The sequence below is a fragment of the Anabas testudineus genome, chromosome 10, assembly GCF_900324465.2.
Source record: "Anabas testudineus chromosome 10, fAnaTes1.2, whole genome shotgun sequence".
NCBI lineage: Eukaryota > Metazoa > Chordata > Actinopteri > Anabantiformes > Anabantidae > Anabas > Anabas testudineus.
The window spans coordinates 19,787,421-19,805,841 of NC_046619.1; the positions used below are offsets into that span (position 1 = coordinate 19,787,421).

Consider the following 18,421-nt stretch of genomic DNA (forward strand, 5'->3'; position numbering starts at 1 on the left):
AGAGATGGTGGTGGTGGGGGGGTTGGGTGGGTGTTGGGAGGTGATGGGGGTTCTTACGTCTTCCACATGTAGTTTTTCTTTTCTTTGTTTCCAAAATGTGACATGTAAACATTGACGCCTGCTCTCGGTAGATTCACAACAAATGGGGGTGGTTTTTAAAAAGGTGACAGTTCATCTAAAACCTTTTTTTTTTCTTTTAACACTAAATAATTACACATGTTCAGTGTGGGACCCTGGCATTTTCAAGTAATTATCAAATAATGGCCACAAGACTGGCTGTTAATCAAATAATGAAAGGGCCACACTATTTCCAGCCTTGTTAGCAGCTTTGAGCTAAATGCTAACATCGTCATTGCAATGTGCGATTCTCACATTAACACAAGTTATGATACCTCTCTATTAAATATTGGCATCTATGTTAGATACAGTATGAAATAATTGTTGATCAGTCATAAATGACAATGTGATCAATGCTAATTGAACTTCTAATAGTTCCAATTCCTCACATCAGTGCCATGAATACCATAAATTAATGATATTTAATAAATGTATAGCTCTATTCGGATATTCTGTCAAAAGTCACTTTCAGATATCTGACCCAGAGTTTTGATTAAAACAGATCAGTGGTGTGTAGCTGACTCTGATGCAAGCTGCTGCAATGGATTCTGCTTCTGCAAATCAAGACAATTGCTGGTGCTGCTGCCACTACGTGAGGGCTGTGTGCCACAGAAAAATATTCCAAACATCATCCGAGACATCAGCACATTTATTATGTTCATGTACGAAGGAACAACGTGAGCTGGCATGGTGGCTGCTGTCGGCCACGCCACATGGTTTTTACTGCCTTTGTTAAAGTAAGGACCACCAGGTCTGAAATAAAAAAATGGAAGCAGCAGAAAGTTTTTATAACCTGGTTTAGTTAGAATAGCAATTTAACATAGTGAGTGTATGGATGAGTTCCTCGTAGCAGCAGACACAGTTGGTGATGCCCCCAACATAATATCTGACGTAACTTATTCCGAGTTATAAACAACCAGTCCAATAGTTCCAGTTTATTTTTCTCTGCTCCAGTTCAAAATTCAGTATTTACAAATTCAAGTAATGACCAGTCAAAACTTGTAAAGCTGTGTATTAGAATTATCTATAGTAAATCTAATATACTGTAAACCAGCATTTACACAAGCAGGATGTGGACAATGATTGTGAAATAACCGGCTTTAAAGCCATTTTGAAATTTCATGTGTCATTCAGTTTGACACATGTCAAAGAGAGTGGCTTTCTTTTAGAAGTCTGTGTTCATAAAAACAATACAATTTATCACAAGTACAATACAAAAAAGCAGCTATATGATGATAAAAATAAATAAAATTACATCTTAGAAATAGAAAACCATCTGCAGCACCTCCACATAATAAGACAATATGAGCTGCAATTAAAATCACTGAGGCATTTTGAAATTAAAAATGTTTTAGAACATAAAAAAACAACAACAATACAAAACAACATCTATCAAGAGATAAAAAATTTTACACTGTGAGTATCGAGCACGTTTTTATCTTCACAAACTGCACGTAAACAATTCAGCTGGTACAGACCCTGTGGCCTGTTTGACCACACAAAGACATTTTATGTTCCTAAATGAGGGATTTCTTTGAATCACGACTTTAAAGGAGCCTCATCCTTCATTATTCATGTTAATTTATGCAACAGAATACTCAACTAATAAAAATTTGGAATATATAAGTGTGTCTGTGTCCGGAGTAATGAGATATGCCAATAATAATATGTAAATTTGGTGAATTATTGAATAGGCATGACTGAGGATTTCTTATTAGTTTGCATGTTTATCTCAAAAAAAAAAAAATCCATCAATTTTTCAGAGTGTTTCTCAGGCCCCATCCAATAAGTAAATCTAATCAAACACTGAAATCAATAATTCAGGTGTTTATGTGTCACTGTGTGCATATATCAGTGTGTTTATGTGTCCGTGCTGTACAGTAGATTTTCTTCATTTACAGTCAAACTTTGATAGTGACAGCAGTTTTGTTCACTTGGCACCGATTCCACTGTAATAAACTCAGGACTGACCTGAAATCAATACAGTTTATCAGCCACTCACAGCCGATTATTGTTAAGTGGCTATTTTAATTACTCTGCCCCGTCATCAGCTGTTGCACCAATATCGCAAAACACTAAAAGCAGCAGTAAATGCACTAGTATATTAGTGAATTTGTGTGATATATCACACCAGTGTCTGGTGATCTGGTGAAAAAATAAAATAAAATAAAATAAAATAAAGGTCTGCGCCAAATATGTGTGTGTGTGTGTGTGTGTGTGTTTTATTTTTTATTTTTTCTACTTCTTCTCCATTCCCCTGCCTCATTTGCAATGATTATGTTATCAGGGCAGCCAGGCAAAAGGGTGGAGCAACCATAATTTCAGCGCGGGATTAGGCAGAAATAACGAGGTCACCAAGTTACAGTTGCCATGGCAACGACACATCCAAGAACACAGGATGCCATTGCTTAAAAAAAAAAAAAAAAATACAAGAAACAGGGCCCAGGATTTTTCCTCTCTCTCTCTCTCTCTCTCTCTCTCTCGTGCTCTGCCTCTTTTTTCATACCCCTCCCTCTCCATCTCTCTTCCATCCTCTCCTTTCTCCCTGTCTCCCTTTTTTTATTTATTTTCAGGCAGTGAGGAGCGGAGGGGAGCTGTTCGCTTTCACTCCCTCTGTTTTCCCGAGCCCTTTGTTTCTGAACATATTCAGAATAATAAATTCACTGTTGAGTACATTTGCATCTTTCTGGTATTCATATTTAGTGGGAGGTCTGTTTCCTCTCATTCTGACGTGGCTGTACCAGCTCTATAGTGCTCATTAGAGAACACCCCTAAACCCCCATGCCTCCCACAGTCTTAAAAAAAAATCTAAACTTTTAGCTCTTCGCGTTGTTTTAGGGGGAAACACGTTGCACAAGTTGATTGAAGGCATGAAAACTTCAAAAGAAAGAATGAATGGTTCCTTCTTCTTTAAGGGAAGCGATTCATCTGGTGCCCTGGCCTGAGCATTGATTGGCATTGATCTTGCCAGAAGCTTTGGGCTTCTATTCAAACAGATATCCATTCCCATGTTACACCTGGATGCTGGTGAGACCAGATCCCAGCAAATGGTTTCAGCTGATGCAAAGTCCAGAAATGAGCGGGCCTGGAGATAGTACCCAGTCCAGCACTATTGATTGTCTTTGGGATGTTGTCAATTACACAAACCCTGAAGGAAAGGCATTGTGTGGGGACTGTAGATGATACAAGGACACTGGCTGAGCCTGGCGAGGTAAACAGCAGGGATAAATTAAACTGGGAGCCGTGATGTGTGAGTCCAGTTGGCTGTTGATAGTTAAAAGCTCTGGAACATAATGGGCGCGAACCTCTACGGACAGGGCGGTTTTAACAAAAGGTGACGAGGACACAACCTGCAGAGGAGCAATCTGCAGTTTGAGCAAGCTCAGTTTACAATTATAAAAGAGAAAATAAGTGATTGCATAAGTATTCACCCCCTACAGCTCAGTATTTATTAGAGGCTTTGCTAATAATTCGAGCATTGAGCCTGTGTAGATGCATGTGATTCAGTTTTGCACATTTGGACGTGAACATGTTTCCACATTACTCCCTAAAAAACTGCTCAAGCTCTTTAAAGTTGTCTTTAAAAAGTAAACAGCCTTGTTCCTGTCCAACCACTGTGCTTCACGTTAGGGACGATGTGTTGATGATAATTTACATTTAATTTTGTTGCAGATGGTTTTTAAAAAATAATAATAATGGTGCAAAATTGTCATGATAAGAAAGAGTTTTATTTTTTTTAAACCGTGTTGTGAAAACTGGGATTAAGCAGAGTTAACCATGGTGGGACCACTGAACTGAAAATCTTTGATTGGGATCTTTTTCGGAGTGGCGTGGGGGCCACTAGATACCATTTGCTGGCAGGGCGCAGGGAGAGAGAGCGATTATAGACCTGGATTAGGAAGGTGCTGTTGACTTGACCACTCTGTAGGTGACCGTCGTCTGAGCCAGATGCTATGCAGCCACCAGAATCCAGTATCGTATCCATCCTCTGACTTTTATTTTGACTCCATGATGTAGTTTGTGGGGTCATGATCATATTTTGTAAAGCAATTAAGGGTGAAAACCTACAAGTGGGGTGAATGCAGTACTTTTTATAGAAACTGTATTTGCAGAAGTTCAACTCCAACAGTGATAAAACTCACTGTTTAAAATGTTGGAGAAAAAGTTCTATCAAATATTAATGGATCACATGGATGATTATAATGTTTTATACACATCAATGTGAGTTTAGAAAGAGTCACTCTACTAAACTTCCTGTGTCTTGTTATAAATAAAAATTATAACGCTTAACAAAGCAAAGCTCAGTTTCAATCTGCTTAGACTGAAGATTGCAATTGATACTCAAGGTACTCATTGGAAAAGAGATATTCATAATAAACTAGAAGTAAGTATCATTAAAAGGTCCATAGTGTTAGTGAAGTAACTGATGTAGGAATATGTCATTGTTAACTTTAGGTCTAAATGTTTATTAATGTTTTGTTAGCATTTATTAAATATGAATATTCTTTGTACAAATGTTAAAAAGTGCTACAGATGTGTGTGCATGGTAGTACACGTACATACTACATCAATACGCACAAGCCTGCAGCCACTTTAGAGGTTTTTATGTTTTTTACTTCACCTGACCTGCAAGTTTGTGGACTGTGGGAGGAATCCCACACAGACTCAGTAGGAGGACACACAAACTGTACACCAAAGAGAGATTTGTACACAGAAAGTTACAGAAATACAAACTTCTATCAAAGTTGAAACACAACTTTCTGATATAGACACGAATAAAAGTAGTAGTGACAGTAATTATTGCAATAATTTTAGGCTTGTATATAGCAGGCACTTCAAACTGTTAACCAGGTTGTCCAGTAAAGACTTAATTGAAGTAATAACAGCTTTGTAGGACTTCTGCAGTATCTTGATCTCTTATCTTTATCTCTGGCAATGTTACATAGAGAATTTAAACTAGTTTTGTTTTTGTGTTGTTGTGTTTCAAACTGTAAATGACAACAGGTTATAATTCTGTGTGTAAATCAGCATTATGAAAAACAAAACACCCATGCAAAAAACATATAAAATATGATTAAACCCTTAATAAAGATAAGAGCTAAGTTAAAATACATGATTTAGCCCTGCTGACAGACAGTCCAGCAGACCTGGTCGCACCTAAACACACTGAAACAGAGCACAGACCGATCCTGAATGTGCCTCGTTATAGTCGCACCATTGAAAAGAACTATATTTACACAAATGGATGTTCAGATAATTAAAACATTGTTGAAATCTCATCAAATTTCCGGGAAATAACCCTGTGCATCCAAAAATGAATTAGCCATGCCTGAGCGTCTGTGTGTGCCGTGTGATGAAGGTGCGGGGCAGGAAGCAGGAGCACCACAGATCCCCACGGCTGCTCTCTGCTTTCAAACCCTGCTCCAGTCTGGCTCTTAAAACTATTTATTTATTCAGCTCTGAAGCTATACCATAAACTTTTTTTTCCCTACCCACTCTATTTTTTTCCTCCCTAGCAGTTTAAAATTGATCCATAAGACTAAACAGCAGCTTTAAATACATGCGCGGATTTAATTTGAATTAGGACCAGCACAGCGTGATTTTCTGTTTTGTATGAATAGCAGAAGAACATTCATTGTGTTTGGTTTCTGGAATATTCTCTCTGCCTCACATCAGGTAGCAGAAAGAGATGGGCTGTGCATGTATGTGTGTGTGTGTGAGAGTTTATGTATGTGTGCTTTGTATGCGTGTGTATTTGTGTGCGTCCGTGAGCAATCGTGTGTGTGTGTGTGTGTGTGTGTGTGTGTGTGTGTGTGCAGGCGAATGTGCGAGGCTGCTGCCATGCCTACGAGATGGGGGATGGTAGCAGCACAGCCAGCTATTTTTCTTTCTTTCTCTCCTGAACATCAAGTTTGGTCTCCCATCAGCCACGTCCTCCACAGAAAATGGTTGTTGGTTAGATGTGCTGCAGAATTATATTGATAAAGCAACAAATCAGACGCACGATCACTGTTTAACTCACTAATACATTTAATTAAGCAAAGTATCTTAGATTAAAAGGCCTATAGAAGCATAAATACAGATGTTGCTGGTGGTGTTGTGCTAGATACAGATGTTTTTTAACTCACTTATTCATATATGGATGTTGACTAAGATATGCAGATGTTTCTTGACTCAAATATGCCAGATGTGTTGATTAGCTCACCTATGAAAGACACAGATGTTTTATTTCTAAAAGCAAAACACAGATAAAATATCAGATATTCAGGCTCCATAATGAGACAATAATTACCCGTTCACCTCCTCCACATTTTAAAACTGTTTCTTTCTTTCTGCACTTGCACGTTCTTCATCTTCTCCAAGAAATCTCTTAAACACCTTGATTTGTTAAATGAAGTTTAGCTTTTTTGGCTCGATTTCGCTCAAAGTAATGTGTTAATGATTTTTAATTTGTTACAGTTAGGTAACCAGACACCAGAGGGTGATTTTGTTTTGATGCTAAAATGGTTTTGGACACGTGCACAGTGAAACCAAACTGGTGTATTTGGTTCTGAATCCAATAAATGAGAACAAGAAGTAAGTTTCTGGATTGTGATTAGACTCTAAAGAGGTGCTGACACAGCTGAAATCAAACATTTGACAGAAACAGTTATATATGGATAAATGAACATTGATAAAATAGTGCAGAAAATACTGTTTGAACACTATTATGATGCCAATAAGTGAAAAATCTGATCCACTGTTCACATAGTTGGAATGAATCTATTAAAACTGAAACACTGTCAGTGTTAACACTTATAAATCCATCCCCATCAGACTTAATTTAACACTTTCAGATAGTTTGGAACAGTCTCCACAGCCTCTGTATGAATGAATAATCAACACTCAGAATAATTGTCGCTGAACAATCAACACTTGAAAACTGGGGGATTTGCTGCGTAGAGAGGGAACACACAGAGTTGTGTTGTGACAACACCAATTTCCTCTTTTTTATTTTTTCTTTGTTTTCTTTATTTATTTATTTTTAAAATAAGTTTTGCACCTGAGTTGTTGTGATGCTTCGCCACAGAGCCACGAGGCTAATGAGCTGGCCGGTCCAGCCAAACTGAAGGTGGAATCCCTTCAGTAAATGTTTGCCACAGTGTGCTGCAAAACCAAAACCCACAAACAATGCAGCCCTGAGTGGCAGAACACAGCAAACCACCACTGTGATGGGACCATTTCTTCTAATCATTTTATTCATAACAGGGTTCCAGTGTTCGCTCACTGCTGCTTACAGGTTGGGTGATTAGGATCCTGATACGTTCAGATTGGGAGCCAGTGGATCTAACCTCTGCATGACCTCTCTCTGTCTGAGGAATGTTGGCCGCCATTCACGCCAGCGTCTAGCTCACCAACTGTTGGCCGGCCCCACCGCCGCCTCACCAACTGCAGGAGAGACGACCGAGGGGCATTTTGTCGGCACTTGGCAGTTGACGCAGCTTCCTCACTAAGAAAATATATCCAAAACATCTGCAGCAGAGTGAGCAGAGAGAAGAGAGAGGGGAAGGAGGTTGATGGGGGAGGAGAGGGGAGGGGTGGTGGTTAGAGGGATGGGGAGATGTGGGGGCGGCAGGCAGCAGAAGTACGTCTGCGCTGCAAATCTGACGAGGACTTTTGAAAGGCTAAATCCCAAAGAGAGCGCTGCTGCCTCGGCTTGCTGCACTACAAACAGCCAGTGCTGAGACAGACCGAGGTGCTCCACGAGAGAGAAGGAGAAAAATGTATAATGGTATAACCTCCATGTGCTATACCCGACAAACCGTGCAGATGGGAAATATTTACAATGCAAAAAGTGTGGGAAGATGTTCTATGTAAAGTGTTTGACATGTTTTCATTGTGGGTAAATGCTACCTTGGCTTCAGCATTTCATGTAGAGGTGCTCATTGAAGGTTGTGGCTGTGTGTGTGTGTCTAAATGGTTTTCTTTCTCTCTTTCTTTCACCATTTCCACAATTTTTTCCACCACCGTCATGGTGTATTTGGGGGTGGAGAATAACATTTAGTTTGAAAAAAAATCTCATTTACAATTAGGGTGTGTGTCTCTACAGTACACCTCATATCGCCTCCTTTGTAAATATTATTTTCTTGGATTATATTTCCTTGTTGGGGCAAGAAGAAGTAGAGAAAAATAAGAACTGTCATGTTTACGATTAGGTCCAAACCACATTGAACACCGCCTGTAATTGACTCTCATTCAAAGATGTCTGCCGAGCCAAGCTCTCCCACGTTTTTGTTTGACAGCGAGGAACCGGGATGGGGTCTTGTCTGTGAACAATTCAATCCTGCTGCGACACCGGTTTACAATCTGTGACTGCTAATCCCATTGGAATAGTGGAGGTAATCTACACATGAAGGTGGTGGGATTCCTCCTGTTGGCGCTCATGTCCACGACCAAGGGAAATGGGATTGGATCCTATCTCCATTTACTCAGCTAAATCTCATCAAGAAGAGAAAAAAACAGCATAATCACTAATGCTGAAGTCACCCTTCACCTTCCCATACTGTGATTAAATACAGAATTTGAAAAACACATCAGCAGAAGCAGATTTCTCTGCTCTGCCTGCTTGTTGTGTACATATGAGTATTGTTTTTTTCCTGAGTAAATACAATCCTGTTGAAGGCATGAATCATTCTCAGTATGGCTCTGCAACATGATTCATCAGACCTCTGTCATTTTGTCCCGAAACACAGTCTCGAAAACCAAATAGGTCACATTTACAGACGTTTTGAATGGAAAAAAACATTCAGTTTACAAAACCAAACTAAGGGCTAAAGGTCACCCAGAGAAAACCTGGATTGTTTCTTTGCTTCTGTGTCAATACGTCTTCTCGTTCTTAAATGCTTCTAGCATGTTTTCACACATCATCCTGCTTCTTCACCCATTCTCTCTTTAATTTACATGAAACACAAAGTAGTTCCCTTCCCACTGGAGTGCTGATTACACCATCCGACTGAATCCCTTCCTGTGCTCCAGCGTTTATTCTCCATCACCTCACAGCCTTTAGCATGTAGCACAGAGACACCGATAGATGGAGCTGTGGATTTGAGGAGGAGTGAAAGAAGAGGAGGAGGATGAGGAGGAGGTGGTGGTGGTGGTGGGGGGGTGACTTTCTCAATACTTGAAGTTGAGACAGAAGTGTAGAAAAGCCACTGTTTCTAAATCTACGGGGCAACTCATTAGCAGCATTGTACCCACTGATGTCCCTGCGTTTGGAACCGTGTGTGTTTACATTTGCTGGAGTGAAATGGAGGCTTTTGTGCCACGCAGGCTATCCCCGCATATCCCCAAAGACTGTGTCGCCATTAAGTTAATGATGGCTTCTTGATGATTCAGGGGGAAAAATAAGTGTTTTTCTTAGGTTGTGGTCACTTTACTTAAAGGAATTGGGAGACGTCTCAGGAAATACACTCCTGGGACCGTGGCGATTGTGTGCATGTGAGGATGTTTGTGTGCTGATTTTGCAGCACGTGTTGGCGTGCATGCTCGTGTGTGCACATGTGTGGGTGTGTGTCTGTCAGGTTTCCTGCTGTGCGGTGCGGCTGGGAGCCCTAGCGAGGGTAAAATTCCATTCTCTCGGCGGAGCAGCATTCTGCATGAGCCAATTCCCAGGAGACACTGCTCTGCATGTCCTCCAGACAGCCAAGCTGAGGCACAGGCTCAGGCTCGCTTATTAACTGACCTGAGGGGGGGTGGTGGTGGTGGTGGTGGTGGAGGAAGAGGGGGGGTGGAGGGGGGGGGGGGCAGAGATGGAGAATGGAGGAGGATGAGGAGGGGGGAGGGTGAGCCTAGGGAGGCAGGAGGAGGCGGTGGGTGAGGAGGGAGAGGGGGAGGAGGAGTTGGGAATTATGGGTTTGTGTGTGCATGTGTGTGTGTGTGCGTGGGAGTGTGCGCGAGTCTGAGTGTCATCAGGGGTGATGGGTTGTGGGGATATGAGCGTGCATGTGTGTGTGTGTGTGTGTGTGTGTGTGTGTGTCAGAGGCAGAAGTGGTTGAAAATATTAACTCCTTGCTCGCTGAGCTGCTTTGCTGCAAAAATTCAGCATAAGAAAAGAAGAGTGTGGATGTCAAACAAGCTGCAGTGCGAGCAGGATCCTTGTATTCAACTCAGAGACGTGTTTCCATCTTGTTAAAAGCTGCTGCAGGTTTCACAAAAGCCTGGTTAATCAATTTAAATATGTAGTTTGGCATTTTTTCAACTCGCATGTGTGTATTCTCTATCATTTCCTTGAGTTTTTGGTGACTATAAGCTCAATAATGGCTTCATGTCGTGTCACTCCACCACTAGAGCTCAGTATATTGGTGCAAATAAGATTTTAAACACCTTTGCACACACAGACTATTTCTGAAATAGAAATAAAAGCCTCTACTTCTTGTATTAATCTATTTACACTAATTTGCCATCCCTGTGTGCAAATATTAGTTTGTAGTTTTGTGTGTCTTCCCGTAATTGCTTGACACGACTGTAAGACTCATTTGTCACTGGTATGAGGAAATAGCATAACTGAAAAGTGCTTTTCAATTACAATTTGTTTAACTTAAATAATGAAATAAAATATAGTGCTTCAAAGTTTTACTTCTTTTTTTTTATATTATTATTCCATCCAGCAGTGAAGAGGAAAGAAAGGAAAAAAAAAAATCACTCACGGCAAAATGCAAATGAGCCTGGAAGCTATTACGATGCTAATGAGATTCCACCATAGAAGTTGAGTTGCTGCGCCGGCATCCGGGGTATATTTCATCCATATTTGGAAAACAGTTGTGTGCTGAAAATAGGGGACACACTTTCCAGTGTTCACAGTTGAATTTGCAAGTTTTTACTTTTAGCCGAGTCCACCACCTCCTGGAATGTGGTCATGGTCAGCGTTAGCTTTACTTTCTCAGAGACCAGCACTTTATTTGCATTCCTAACAGTTTGCATTGTGACAATCTGCTCTATTTTTAGCCACCTCTTAAGTTTCATCAGTCGCTTGTCAATCACAAGCTCTCTTTTAAATAAAAACACAATCAAACTCTTTGTCCCAGCTTCAAAATATCACAAACATTTTGCATGTTGGCACGTTTCACTCTGGAAAAAAAAAGAAGGCAAATGATTGTTTACACCGGCAGCAGCAGCCACATCAAACACAGATACAACTTTATATTTTCATGCTCTGCTGTGAAACAGGATAAGCCGTGTTCCGGGTTCTACCGAACAGGAGCAGCATCGGTGCGTTCAGGTGCAAAACCTGTAGCACGGCTGCAAGGGTGTGTAGTTTGTGCTGAAGGCAGGTAGGTAGGTAGGGAGATAGGGTATGTTACCATAGTAACACCAAGAGGGAACCCAGCAGAAGCAGAGTGTCTATATGTGTCCTGACCCATTTCCATTCTCATCCACAAGTGTTTTGTCTCCCTCACCTTGCTGTTTCACAACTAAAAGCACGTCCCCTTCTTCATCCTTGATGCATTTGGTGCATTTAACAAATGGTCGAGGTTTGAAACATTCAGCAAAACACGCACAGGATACAACGGTACAAACTCTCAAGGTACATTTGGTTTCCTATTCAGTGCAGTTCAGCTGAAATGAATTCAATTCAACTTTCTTGTCCCTGAGGGCGGAAAAAAGCCTGGTGTGAAGAGAAGTAAAACATAAATACTCAACAGTATGTAAAAACAAAGTACGGCACTCATAAATTAAGAACATTTTTATCATTTGAACAGCACTGAAACAAGCCCTCCTCCACAAAGAGAAAACAGACTAGAGTTAATTAATAGCTGCAAAATAAAACTGTTAATTCTGCTACTCGGTTTACTAAACCTTCTGCAGAGAGAAAAATGCAAAGCGCGGAAAGGAAGGTCAGAACAGAAAACACTCCCACCCCAGAGTGATAATGATCATCCAGTAAAAGACCAGTTCTGTAAAAGACCATCAGTGATTAACGAGTAAAACAGCATTAATTGGCTGTGCAGCTTTCTTAAGGTAATATTGTACATGCTGCGTTATCTACGTCAGTTCACTTCAGAAATCCTCACTTTCTTTTACAGTGTGCCACATGTGAGTCTGAAAGTTTGATTGATCCAGTTGAAAGTGATTAAAACACCATCAGAGCAGCTCAAGCTCCATCACAGGACTCAAACGTGCACATGGTGGTTCTAGTCATCATCTTGTCACTTTGGATCCTAAAGCAGACAGTGCTTTAAGTGGTCCATTAAAATCATTAAGCTTTCATCATTCTGCTTTTCCTAGTTGTCAGTTTCTGCAAAAAGACTAAAATGTGTTTGTTTGTTTGTTGGTAAATACTTTACAGTTTCTCTACTGTGTCTACAGCACTTTTTCCCAAACCAATTATTGTTTGCTGGAGACATAAACCTTTTTAAGACCACGAGGTTCGGTGTTCAGAGTCTGCAACGTGTGGCCAGAAATCAAACTACCAACCCTGGGTCTGTAGATGACTGGCTCACTAACTATGTCATTGTTACATCAGTCCAACATGATCCAATAAAGTCTCATAAAAGTAACATGTGTTTGTAATGATCAAACAATCATTTCATAAAATTTGTTGTTAAACAAACAAACAAACAAACAAAAAAAGCAGTTAATCTAAAATCATCTGATTTTCAATCCAAGTTTTGAATGTAGTTTGTGTAGAGCCGTAGAAGACATAAGAAGATTCAGTGTGGGCTGAATAAGAAGATGTTCACGTCAGTCTGTGCAGCCTGTTTATAAGAAGACTCTCTACTGGGCATCGTGTGAATCAGTGGGCAGTACAACCTCACATGTTGCACTGCCCTACAAGTCCTGTTTACGTTCATCTGCACAATAAAACCAAGTTGATATTGAAATCTGTTAAATGAGCTGTTCACTTCAATGTACTGTGTTGCAGCCACACTTGAGTGGTAAGCGCTTTAGGCGAGCAACCAAATCCTGTTAGAAATGTCAATTGAAAAGGTCTTGAGATATTAAAAATGTAGTTTTTAATTAAAGGTTTATTAATAGATTTTTCTAACTTTTTTTTTAATTACCCGACCGCATGCCTGAGGCATTTGGATTACAACTTTTATCTCACTCGATTCAGACTGCCTCTCCCTATTCAGCCATTTTGGATTAAAAGTCAGACTTCATAAATGCTGTTCATTAATTCCCAGTGCGGGTAGTTAATGTGAGATTCGGTTGCAACGTTACGGCTGGTCTGAGTGTCTGTTTATTTTTAGATTCTTGTGGCTACTTTGCAGCCTGAGCCTAATCTGTCACGGAGGAGAACATGGAGGAAATCTTAACCGTTGTGCCAAAAAAAGATTTTTAATACATCGTGTTTGTGTCTGAAATGAAGATATTGACGTATGTTGCTTGGAACATTGTCCAATCAATTTGAACTGTCTATGTTGTGTCGCTTGCATTTGTTAAATACAGTTAAATAATAATTTATGCACTATATGATAAGCAATACAAGAGTGTGGTCAGAAACAGATTTATTTTAAAAATGCAATGAAAATGTTTTATGGTTATATGTTAAATATTACAGGATTTAGATTAATCACAGGTGGTTTAATGTATAATCATTTACACTATGGATTAAATAGTTTTACTGCCCAAATGAGATACAACAAGTTCAGACACCATTACTCTGGCCTGTCCAGTGTAATTCTGGGAAATGTAGGAATTCACCATGAGTGAAGGAGAAGTAGAATTCAGCATAGGGAAAGATAGGGGAAACCAAACATTTTCACAATATCACAAACACATTACTCAAAGATTCTGGTCTTTTCTGATCAGTTAGTTTATAACAACAAATGATCTGCTGATGCTAATAATTCTGTAAGAGATACACGAGGTGGAAAAGGTGAATTTACTTACGTTTCATTTCTTTTTTGTGTTTCTTGCTTTGGAATCATACAATGCATGATCATTGTGGAAAATAACTACAAAACAGTAGTTAGAAAACAACGCTGGATTAATAAGATAGCACATTGTTTAGATTTGCACCATTAAAATACTTTGTTTATTCATTTTTGTGCTCATGTGGCACATGTTCCTCCATCATACTGGTTTCACTGGATTTAATGGGAACCTGAAGGTTAATCCCTGATGGTAACATAAGAATCATTACTGTATCATAATGATTAACAGTATATACTATACATCCAGATGCAGTACAGAAGCTTTTGTTTGTCACGTTTGAGTTTTGTAAATTGCTGAAGTGCCGTTTTTGACACTGCCACTGAATGGCGCCAAAATCAGAAATGTGTTCCTCTTTCTCGTGGTGGTTTCAAGTGTAGTTACTGAATTTGGTAAAAAAAAAAAACAAAACACACACATCTGACATGTTTTAAATACATGTTTCAGCTCAGAAAAGATCCGAGTGACAACGCGAACCCACCTTCCTTTAATCCCAAATTTTGCGACCTGCTGCACAACAGATTCTGTTATTAGCAGAACACATGAAATAAACTGTTTATGAGAGTCTGAGCATGTTGTGGGTTCTCTCATCAGTCACAGAGTCTTTAGACCTTTAACTCTGAAATACTTTTAGACTTAAAAGACCTTTTTTATACTAACTCCTTTAGACTGTTTCAATCACTATCATAAAAGCAGCTGGAGTTATTTTTGCAACAGGCAAACTGAAGTCGTTCTCCTGCTGTTTTAAAGAATATTAACACTGAAGACACTTGACCCAGGTCTACAGAGGACTGACAGCTCTTTTTTGGGGATTTAACTGTGCATGGAAGCACAAAAGCGTGTTAAAATATTACAGGAGGTGACATTTGTAATGGGTATTTAGTCAAATACTAGTAGTTTTGTTATGTCAGAGAGACTGTAGTTAATTTAGTGATCTGTGTGAAAGACCATGATCAGGACTCATCACTCTATAAAACCGCTTATATGCTGATTAAAAGTGGATGATGGTAAAATACAGCCTGTGTGTGTCCAGACTGTTTTTATGTTACACATGACTGGATTCAAATGGTCCCAGTATCAGTGGGCTCCAGTCAAACTAAAACAATGACTCACTTCAGACCCGAGAACGCACAACACAAAGAAACACACGCACACAAGTGCACGCAGAGATCTTATTGAACTTTGCAAGAGTGCAAAACTCAGTGTAGGTCTTGAGGGAACAGGAAACGACTTCCCTCCTCCCCTCTTCAATTCTGCCCCCCTCCCACTCCATCCCCCCTCCTCTGTTCCTCCCTCCCTCCCTCCTCCTCTTCCAGCACCACGCTATAGCAGCGAACTAGGCAGGCCAACTTGCAGAGTGCAGCTCAGCCTCGACAGCGACTGCTTCCCATTGGGGGTCTTCAGAGAGCATCGCACTCCCATGTGCGCTGCTGTGCCCGCTGGATGTTGAAATTGCGCCGTGCGCCTCACCAGGAGCCACCATGTCCAACCCAACCCACGACCCGTTCTACTCGTCTCCGTTCGGACCCTTCTACAGGAGACACTCGCCCTACATGGTCCAGCCAGAGTATCGGATCTACGAGATGAACAAGCGGCTGCAGGCGCGCACAGAGGTGAGCCGACCGGCTATAACCGCCGAACGGTCCCGTTTAGTTCACGGTACCGGTATGAGGGTGCTGGGGCTGTGAACGTCCGGAGCGGGGAGGAGGGAAGGGATGTAGAGGCTGGACACAGACAGAGAGGGGCTCGGGTCGGTATGTAGGTCCGTCAATCAGGAGATATGGATGCGATTCCAAAGTGCCAAACATTCCTGAGGGGAAAGTAAACAGGCTCCGGCGTCTTCACTGATCCGTTTTAGAGATGAGTCTTAAAATGTGCAATTCAAACAGAAAGAAGATGATTCGGACCAGACATGCTTTCACGTGTCCAGCTGAGTGCATGGCTTAAAATCCATGACTTAAGTGTCACCTGGTGTGATTGGAGCTGGGACCCACCTGAAGGACAGGCTGCTGAAACCAGACTGTGAATCTGATAAATACTTTAAAACAAAGTTACATGTAACCATCATCAAGAATGGACTTAAAGGAAAAGGAAGTGAAACAATATCAGACTGTAGAGACTGAGGCAAAGTTTTTCACGTGCATCTGATATATTTGCATACATTTACATATCACCTGTTTTTTGCATACTGGCACTGTGGGTGCTCTGTTAAAAACTGCAGCAGCTCGAACCCAACAAGAATGTGGAGAGTTGCCCACTGTTAACTGTTAAATTAAAATAATATATCCTCTGATCTATGATTCATCAGCCCGTGAGTGCATGGGTTTTCTCAATGAAAGAGACCCTAATTGCATATTAATAGGATCCTCATATAATTGCATGGGGTGACTTAATTTCACGTCAGCTTCCTGATGCTTCAACTAGTGTACAGTGTCATTCAGACTGAACCTTTGGTGATCCCACTGTGAATTATATAGCAGGCATCTGTCTTCAGCATCTGTTCTGTGATCACAAATGCGTAAATCTGCAGATAAAAAGTTCATCCAGCATGTCAAGTTCTACCCACCATGCACAGCACCAGCACAGGCAAAATTCACAGTAGTGCATCTTTTAGCAGCTAAACTGTACCAGTTATTTTCATTATATCATTAATATTAGACTTCCACTTATATATACTAATTAATTAATGCTTAGTGCACAGAATGCAGATTCTACAACGTCTAAGCTGAAGAGTAGGAAAACATGGGATTATTGCTAAATTCATTATTCAAAATATCTCAGAAAAATCTCCATTAAATGATAAAATAATGTTTTGAGTCATTTTGGAAATACTGTTTTCAAGCTGAGCTACTGCAGCAGCTTGCAGAATGATGCTGACTTTCCTAAAGAGGAACTTGCAACTTTAAGCAGACCAAGGCAATGTTGCTGAGATGCAGCGGCCCAGTCTGATGCATTATTCATACGGAGTGGTCCAAGCCCCAGTGGACCTCAACTCCCATACCACACAAACCCAGACACCAAGTGCAATCACCGTGCACACCCGCTCGCACACATACGTACACGCGCACACACACACATAGACGTGACAGGTCATGCGCACATGTTAACATGTGTATACAGCCCCAACATTCAGTTGAACGTGTACTGTACAGGGATACGTTTCATCATAGGAGCACACAAACACATTAAATAGGCAGACATCAGTTTAATCCATTACCTTCATCTATTTAGTCCAAATTATATAATTGCATAATAATATAATTAGTTTTTTGTTCCTGTTGGAGTTCATATCTTCCTTCTCCTCCTCCTCGTCTTTTTCTTTCTTTCGTCAGTAGCAGGAGTGTATAATATGTCTTCTCTTTAGCAATGTGGTTATTGTTTGATTAAAATGCAGGTGGTGCATATAATGAGGAAAAAGTAGCATCTTATAGCGGGAAATAAATGACTTGAGTTTAGCAATTTGTTTGCATCCAGATGTGCCATACAGCTCAGTTCAGGCTTTTAACGAAATTATATAGTAATTATGCTCATGAATGCAAAACTGTAGCCATCAATTTACACAAACCTATTGCATGTGAAAATGTATTGTAAAAAAAAGTTGGTAATAGAAATCTCGTTTACAAAGGGTAATATATGATGTCTGCTTGCCTGGGAAGAAAAACTGTGCAAAGAATTTGTATATTTTTCCTGAAACAGAGTAACTAAAGGGTCATTCTGCTGCTTCTGTTATAACTGAAGCTGCTGCTCAATTCAGCTCCTATAAGATGACTTTAAAAGTGAACTCGCATTGAGAAACAAGACCATGTCAGTAGCAGCTCAGGGTCAGGATGGTGTTTCAAAACAGGAAGTTTGGGATGTTTCTTGCACAAAAAAAAATCTGGATTCCATTAGAAGAAAATAGCTGAATTGTCCTGCTGGAATGTTCTTGAATATTTCATCAAGGTTTAGCTACAAGCAGTGGCTGCAGACCCATATCCTTCTGTGTTTGACACTGCAGACAGTGAACTTGTGTTCATGGAAGTATGAGCTTGACTCTAGTTCAAAATTATTACAATTTTAACCCCTGTATCTTGTTTATGTTGTTTTACGTACCCTTTACTTACACATTTTAGTGAAATTGACAGAACACAGAAATGAACATAAGGCATTGTTATAACACTAAATTATATTAATAATATTTCATTAAAAATAAAACGTATTCTGTAAGATGACATAATAATGGGAGTATGTTATTCTGCATTGTGATGGGTCAGTTAGACTTCAGAGAGGTTTAATTCTGTATAAGATCACTTCATGTATAAAGAAGAAATACATTTATTTGGGATTTGGAAACTTGCTGCAAAATAATATTTAACCCAGTTCACAGCTAAAGTCTCTGAGATCACAAACA

At 40.1% G+C, this 18,421-nt stretch overlaps 1 protein-coding gene across 4 annotated transcripts in view; it reads left to right on the forward strand.

The window, feature by feature from the left end:
- The first annotated feature begins 15,376 nt into the window (after positions 1-15,376).
- The window catches only part of ldb2a (LIM domain binding 2a), a 78,320-nt gene continuing 75,275 nt past the window's right edge, over positions 15,377-18,421 (forward strand). For all 4 annotated transcript variants that reach the window (XM_026357152.1, XM_026357153.1, XM_026357154.1 and 1 more), the window contains exon 1: positions 15,377-15,644. In XM_026357152.1, coding sequence (XP_026212937.1) covers positions 15,513-15,644 — 132 coding nt within the window. In that variant the 5' untranslated portion in view covers positions 15,377-15,512. The remainder of the gene's footprint in view (positions 15,645-18,421) is intronic.